At 38.3% G+C, this 8,283-nt stretch overlaps 1 protein-coding gene across 1 annotated transcript; it reads left to right on the plus strand.

Annotated features, from left to right (window-relative positions):
• Positions 1–825: 825 nt before the first annotated feature.
• prkag1 (protein kinase, AMP-activated, gamma 1 non-catalytic subunit) lies at positions 826–8,075 on the plus strand. The gene is made up of 13 exons (XM_026168049.1): positions 826–1,105; positions 2,147–2,198; positions 2,281–2,381; positions 2,463–2,544; positions 2,642–2,700; positions 2,866–2,911; positions 2,999–3,053; positions 4,272–4,398; positions 4,591–4,756; positions 4,855–4,892; positions 5,050–5,196; positions 6,164–6,263; positions 6,370–8,075. Exons 1-12 carry the CDS (start codon positions 1,097–1,099, stop codon positions 6,260–6,262), a joined length of 981 nt encoding a protein of 326 aa, XP_026023834.1. The 5' UTR covers positions 826–1,096; the 3' UTR covers position 6,263; positions 6,370–8,075.
• The last annotated feature ends 208 nt before the right edge of the window (positions 8,076–8,283 follow it).

Raw genomic sequence — 8,283 nt, forward strand, 5'->3', positions numbered from 1 at the left:
TTTTATGTGAACGGTGAAGTTAACAAACAAAACCACTGCTATTGGTCTGACACTAACCCACATTGGATGGATCCCTCCAAGACTGTTGGAACAACAAAAGTGATGGTTTGGTATATGGGGTACAACAATAGTGGGTCCATTCTTCATCAATGGAAACCTCAAGGCCACTGGATATTTGAAATTGCTACATGATGATGTGTTTCCCTCTTTATGCACTGAAGCTGGCACGTTCCCTGAGTTTTTCCAGAAGATGGTGCACCACCACATTATGGGTGCCAGGTCCGAGCATTCCTAGATGAACAGTTTCCTGGAAAGTGGATTGGTCGTCGTGGGCCAGTTGAATGGCCCCCAAGGTCTCCCGATCTGACCCCCTTAGACTTTTATCTTTGGGGTCATCTGAAGGCAATTGTCTATAGTGTGAAGATACGAGATGTACAGCACCTGAAACTACGGATACTGGATGAAACCAAGCACACCATTGTTTTTCTTGTGACATTACCAATAAGTCTGATGTGTCACATGGCCCTCTTCCTATTGAAAAAAAAAACAAAAGTTGTATCCAAGATGGACGACTTCTAAATGGCCACCATGGTCACCACCCATCTTGAGGAGTTTGCCCCCTCACATATACTAATGTGCCACAAACAGGACTTTAATATCACCAACCATTCCCGTTTTATTACAGTGTAAGAAGTTGTCTGAGCCAAAAAGCACTAGAGAAGATTTTCTTAAGCGTTAACTTTTTTTTGTTCAACCAAACTTTACGTAGCATCTGAATGCAAGAGTTCCAAGACAACAGAGTAACTCTAAATAGTTGGGGAATTTTTCAGTTTTCCTTAAAAGTAATATTCCATAGGACTCCTAAACGCTTTTTTATTTACACAATAATAAAACAAACCACAAATTCTTTACTCCTGAGCGCTACCTGCTTCAGAGCTAAAAAGACATCCCTGGAGAGCGGCAATATTACGGCAATTACGGCAGAGACAACACAACCATTCATGCTGATCGTTGTTAGTTAGTTAGCGGAAGACCTTCGAGGTTTGGAGAGCTGCACACGAAACCGGCTACAGAGAAGCGAATCAGCGAATGGAACATGGAGTGTGTAAGTTAGTAGCTTGCATATACAGAGAGGTTTTCCACCCAGCTTTCTCACGTTTAAACCAAATGAACTTACCCGACTTTTTGAAGCATGCTAACGGTACAAGCTAGCTAGCGAGCAAATTCTTGGTGGAGTGGTCGTTGGGGCCAACCCGCTTATTATTGCGCTTAGTCAGTTGTCAGGAAAACGGATATAATTATCAGTCCCGGTACCTGTCACAATTACCAGTCAAATGTAACAATACGCGACATAATGACGCAGCTTAAGAGCCTTAGCGTAAATAGAAAGTCACCTCGACAGGCTCAGTAATGTCAACTGACTGACAGGCTAGGTAATACTCCGCTAACCTTTCTGTTATAGTATTTATTTATTTATTTTCCAAAGTTTCGTTACTTGTCAGTGTAACCGAGTCTTTTTGGACACCTAGAAATCACTAAATTATCTCACTAATTACAGAGGATCTTATTTGACTGCAAAGTTATACTGTTTGATGTTTAGCCAGCTGCTTAAGTGCAGTCTATGGCTCGGTGTTAAAGTACAGTTACCCACGTCTCAGAGTCAAGTCATAAACAATGAAACTGTTCACATTTTCGTGGTTTTCATGACTCCTCTGGAAACAGCTGACCTGTCAGCGACACTTCCAGTGAATACATGTTTATCAGAGGACTCATTGGGCTGTACTTCTCACGGTCTTTAAACTTTTTTCCGACATCAGCTACGATAAACTTCTTTAAAACAAACAATAAACTTCAGATCTGACTTTGTCGTGCATGTCAAAAACAGACATTCCCACATCTTACCCAATATATCAGGTTGCGAAACTTTACATAAACACAACCATTTTTCTAGAAATAACCACTTCTAGAAATATCAGGTTATTTCTAGAAATGCTTTGTATGGATGTATCTCTTTTGTGCCCCAAAAATTGTAAATATTAAAATGTATAAAATAAAGTGTTGTAGCGTCAGAGCAATATTGGTGTGATATAATAGAACGCAACCAAAAAATATTACTTCATTTGGTGATATAAACGTTATCTTTCAGATTCCAGTAACTATTGATGATCTTGAGAGCAAGAAGGACCCAGTCATTGAAGGTAAGGGGCTTGCAACACAGTCTGTCATGCTGGGAAACAGTTATTTTTAGAAAATAGTGACAGCTGATTCTCATTCCTGTAGATCCAGAACACAATGTGTACACCAGGTTTATGAAGTCCCATCGTTGTTATGACCTTGTGCCCACCAGCTCCAAATTAGTTGTGTTTGATACATCACTTCAGGTAAAACAAAAGCCCTAAATTAAATACATGTATTTTTCATGATCTAGTATAGCTTTAATCTGTTGTGCAATTCATCCTCAGGTGAAAAAGGCCTTTTTTGCTCTTGTTTCTAACGGGGTGCGAGCTGCGCCTTTATGGGATAGCAAGAAGCAGTGTTTCGTTGGTAAGAGTAACTTTCATTTGGCTCTGTTGCACTAAAAATTAAAAAAAAAGAAAAGAAAGAAGTTGAATAATAATGGACTCCTGTTTCTGCTCTGCAGGTATGCTAACCATCACAGACTTCATTAACATTCTTCATCGCTATTACAAATCTCCATTGGTAAGATGTAGACACTGAATAGATGTAACCAATTAAATCTCAAACTTAAACTCCATCCACGGTTGTTTTAGTTATGTATATTTTACCTTATTTTTGGTCAAACATGCACTTTCTCTTCGTTTCTGCATTACTTGATCCCTCCATTCACTTATTGTAAATTTTCAGGTTCAGATATATGAGTTGGAAGAGCACAAAATTGAAACCTGGAGAGGTGAAAATCCTTTAATAATATGTAACATAATGTACTTGTAATATCTTAAAGGGAAAATTCATATTTGTCTTTTCTTATTTCCAATAGAGTTGTATCTTCAAGACTCTTTCAAGCCCCTGGTTAGCATATCTCCTAATGCAAGGTAAGTAACAGAATGTGCTATTTTAAGTTTGTGAATGCTTATTTGCACTATAATATTAAACTCTGAAAAGTCCCTTTGGATGTTAGTTTGTTGACCAGAATCACTTTGCATAGATATACTATTGAGAAGGAAAGGCTAGAGTATACAACCTCGATTCCCCCAAACCTTGGGATCCTGTGTTGAAATCTAAATAAAAACGAATGAAATGCATGTTTGCCAAACATGGCAAACCCACCCACAATAATTTTGAATTCGATGTCAACAACGCATCTCAAATGTTGGGACATGGCCATATTTAGCTATGTGTAGCGTCCCTTTTTTTTTTTTTTTTTTTTTTTTTTTTGAAAAAGTGTGTCTTTTCTTCTTTGTATTCACATTTTGCACAAATAATCATATAAACACAACACTCGCATACAAATCAAATAACTAAAAAATAAAGTAACCCCTCCACCCCCCTTCACCCCCCAAAAAACCGACAACAACAAAAAATAGGGCAAGTGGTGATGGGCTGAGATTCACAATAAAACACATGATTGGCGGTTTAAAGGGCTATATAACACCATTGTTGCATCATTGCCTCTTATTTTCACAACAGTTTGGAAACAGAGGAGACAAGCTGCTGGACTTTTAGAAGAGGAATGTTGTCTCATTCTTGTCTGATATTGGATTCTAGCTGTTCGGCAGTCATGGACGATCTTTGTTATATTTTTCATCTCTCGATGCTCCAGATGTTTTCAGTGTTTTCTGCTTTAAGCTTCAGTGTGTTGTGTGTTCAGGGATTTTCTTCTGCATACTTTGGTTGGTATGCAGAAAGTGTTTGTTTGAGTTACTCTTACCTTCCTATCAGCTTGAGGCAGTCTGGCCATTCTCCTCTGACCTCTGGCATCACCGAGGCATTTTTCACCTTTTTAGTGTTGTGTTTTTTTTTTGTTTTTTTTTTAATTATTAAAAAACCCTAGATATGTCTGTGCAGGAAAATCCCATTAGATAACCAGTTTCTGAAATGCTAACAAACATGCAGTGTTCAGAGTAAAATCTGTCTACATGCATTGAGCTGCTGCCATGTGATTGGCTGACTAGATAATTGCATTAATGAGCAGCTGAACAGGTGTAACTAATAAAGTTGCTCATCAATGTGTCTCTTCATAATATTTTATTCAGTCGTTTTCTGTCTCATTTAGCAGACTAAATAACTTTAACTAACTTTCTGTGTTACAGTTTGTACGATGCTGTGTCATCTCTGCTGAAGAACAAGATTCACAGATTGCCTGTAATTGACCCGCTGACGGGGAACACGCTCTATATTCTCACACACAAGAGGATTCTCAAGTTCTTGAAGCTTTTTGTAAGTCCCCCGGGGCTCCTCACCTCCTCACCACACTGCAGCTGCATTAAGTACTTTAAATCATCTGCCATCTTCATTTTTGTTTTGAATAGAGAAGAGTCTGCAGTTAAGTAGTCTGGGAATATCTCATTTCCTTAACTAAAACACCCACAGTTTTTATTCAGTTATCTAAAATGCTTGTTATGTTTTCAGATAGCAGAGATGCCAAAACCCTCGTTCTTGAGGCAAACTTTAGAAGAACTGAATATCGGGACTTTCAAGAACATAGCAGTGGTCCGTGCAGACACACCGCTCTACACAGCTCTGGGTATTTTTGTTGAGCAGAGAGTGTCAGCGCTCCCTGTTGTTGATGACAAAGGTATGAGGACTGACTGAAATGATGCCCCTGTTGGTTTTCCATTAACCATCTCAGAAATCTTGAATTTTATGCTCCATTGTGCTGTGTCTGTCTCGCAGGTCGAGTGGTGGACATTTACTCAAAATTTGATGTTATAGTAAGTTATAAGCACTCACTGCATGCTGTTTAGGTGTCTCACCACCATCTGACAGGGCACATTGTGCTGTCTGTGACACCATAAATGCACTTTTATGATGACAGTAAATCATGAACAATGCATTAGAAGCATCATATAAGAGCATGTCTTTTTACAGAATCTAGCAGCAGAGAAGACGTACAACAACCTGGATGTGACGGTGACCAAAGCCTTGCAGCATCGCTCACAGTACTTTGAAGGAGTGCTGACATGCAACAGGCATGACACCCTCGAGGCCATTATCAACAGACTGGTGGAGGCTGAGGTGAGAAGAGGATGTACACATTATTTGTTCACATTATCTACTGCATGTGTCAATCATCCACTATTTAAGCTCCTTATCATGCATAATCTGAGTAGCAGATTTTGAGCTTTAACTTTCAGTGTTTTGTCATTGCAGCTGTAGGAAAAATTAAATATTCATTAAAAGGGGACTTATTATGCCTTTCATTATGTTCTCTTTCCATCTATATAATATAAAAGTTTGTTATATAGATGTATAGACCTATACATTGTTAGGTCTGTATGATTTCAGTGAGAGGTGATATCCCTGTGATGGTCATTGTAGGAACACAGCTCTGCCTGTGACTATAGAAGCCTCACCCACCTGCTGTTCAAACATTCTGTTTGAGAGGTGCAGCAAATCAGGAGAAGGCTGGCTAAAGAGAGGGTGGCCTTAAAGGGAAAGATGCTAAAGCTGTTTGTTTCAGGCAGAGGAGAAATTCAGAGGCTGTATCAAGGCTCACTATGAGATGAATGAGGATTAGGATTATAATCAGTATTACCACATGTCTAATTAGCATATTACTACATTGTTTCAAAAAGAGGATAAACCGAGGGTTTGCAGCAAGGCCATGTAGATGGACAAAATAGGTATTGTTAAATTTGTGATTTATTCCAAACTACTCAGTTAAAGAACTAAGTATACATTAAAAAAAATCAGCACCATAATAATAGCACACCCCCGTTTGCCTCACAGCAAGAACATCCTGCATTTGAATCCATGCCGGGGCCTTTTTGTGTGGTATTTGTGTGCACACCTCTTGTCATAATTGTTTCAAAACATAATTTGAAATCATATTAAAAAAAAACAACTCTTTATTACTTCTGCTATCAAAGCTGCTGTCTGTGTACAGTTTGTCTTACACCAGTTTCTCTCCACGTTCCTTATGTAAAAATGGTACCTTGCTGAGATAAGTGTAACACCAACGATGTTCTTGTGTTCCCTGCAGGTGCACAGGCTGGTGGTAGTGGATGAGCACGAGGTGGTGAAGGGAATCGTCTCCCTTTCGGATATCCTCCAAGCCTTAGTGCTTACAGATAGAGAATAGAGTACGTACACTTCTGTACTGAAGCCTACCTATTTTTTATTTTTTTTATATAAGGGGGATTCACTGAACATAAACTTGAAGTGATTATTTGATTTTTCTGCCTACAGGGACAAATTGGAAAAGTTACTCAAAAAATGAAAGGCTGCACATTTTAAAGGTGACACCAGAGCATAGGAGAGGAGATAACCAAGCCTGTAAGAGGGGAATTATGACAGCAAATGGAAGTTCTATCAATAATTTTTGTTTGTTTTGTTTTTTTTGTAATTTACCCATGAATAATTCTATTTGTCTACAGAAACCAAAATATTGTGAATTTTAAACTATATAAAATATTTTTTTGGTTCTACAGCTTATACAGAACCTCCTGTAAATTGAGCCAAATTTTGAGTCACTGGAAAACCAAGAAAGATGCAGAAGCACAAGAATCCTCTGGAGGGGAGCTGTAGCTGCTCAGGAATACCCAGCAACATATAGGACAGTTAGACATTTCCAATAATAAAATAGTCTGTAACCTCACAGGAAAACTGATTTTCCTGTTTTGCCTTTTGCTGGCATCACTTTTCTTCTGATCTAAAGCTGAAATCTACACAGATAAAGCCTGTCAATAGGGTGATTTTGAACTGTGCAGCTTGGATTGATCAGCACTCTCTTAACACATCAGAGCCTTTTCTGAGCCTTGTTCTCTGATTAAGTAAGTAGTAGTATGATGTTATTGATATTACTCCTCATTCAGTTAACTTGATTATATAAATGCTGGTAAAATAAATACATACGTACATACAAACTACCATATTCAATTTGAACCACTTCACCCTTCCAATGTGCAAAGACTTATTGAGTAGTTACCTCCACCAAGGTTTTGTGACCCGTTCCCCTTTACTTGATATATAAAACTGGGGCCAACATAAAAATCACTGACCTTTCAAACTCATTTGGTTTAAAAAAAAATTTATCTGGATGAAAGCTTTGGTGGAGGTGTGCAGCCTTAGACTGCCCTTTCTACTCGAGTATCAGCATGATGCAGTGGATACAGCCACTCAGTACCTTTCAGTTAAGAATGAACCATTATTTGGCCTGATAAGTTTCCCCCAAAACACCTGAATGAGGTTTCTGTAAAGAATCCAAGGCCTCAGAGTTCAATCTGTTGTGTAGCCAGACAGCCACGAAGCAAACCTGGAAGAGCACTTAGAGTGAAGTCTAAAATGAATTTGCTGTTGAAGACAACCATTAACTGTGCTGTATCCTCTTTGAGTGCTTGTCTCCGGATATTTATAGGTGTTATATTTTGCCATTTTAGTGTGTTGTCTTATAACTGCATGTGTAATGGATTCTATACTTTACTCAAGAGACCCCCCCCCCACACACACACACACACACACACCCACCCACACACACCCCGGTGTCATTATTAGTCGTAAAGGGATCTGCTTATGGCTTCAGTGCTCCAAAATCTCATTCTGTTAAAAAAACAGTCCTACTTTGTTAATTTGCCCATTACTTTCAGTTATTCTACTTTTGTTTTCTTTGTTCTGTGTTGTGTTGATGTGATTTATTTACTGTGTCAGAACATCGGCTGTTATAGGTTTATGTAGTTTTTATGGGGTTTTTTGCGTTTAGAGGACTGACTTTATCAAAATCACTACATACCAGCGTTTTCTATTTTCTAAAGAAGATAAAGTGAGGAACATGTCACACTTCCTGTTTTAGGATATGTGAAATGGATTGTGTACAACTATGTAACTGCACAGTTTTTGTACTAATCTACAGTGATATTATAATTTAAACAATGAGCAATAAAGGTTCTTTAAGAGTGCTTGTATTTATTCTAACTTTTTCAGTGGCTAATTTCTCACATGAATACAATCCTCGACCCCCTTTGAGTATAAAAATATTTCTTTGAGTGGGGAGGGTGACAAAAATGAAATAGGACACCACATAGGAAAATGACTGAATTTATTACATTTGTGTTGAATGTTACATGATAATTGTCCTGAAGGATTTTTTTTAAGTAGAATAATTTC

Source organism: Astatotilapia calliptera, chromosome 5, assembly GCF_900246225.1.
Source record: "Astatotilapia calliptera chromosome 5, fAstCal1.2, whole genome shotgun sequence".
In the NCBI taxonomy this organism is placed as follows: domain Eukaryota; kingdom Metazoa; phylum Chordata; class Actinopteri; order Cichliformes; family Cichlidae; genus Astatotilapia; species Astatotilapia calliptera.

Coding starts and splice junctions, on each gene's coding strand:
- prkag1 (XM_026168049.1), top strand. Junction 2,199..2,280: donor GAAGGACCCAGTCATTGAAG/GTAAGGGGCTTG, acceptor TCATTCCTGTAG/ATCCAGAACACAATGTGTAC. Junction 2,545..2,641: donor CAAGAAGCAGTGTTTCGTTG/GTAAGAGTAACT, acceptor TCTGCTCTGCAG/GTATGCTAACCATCACAGAC.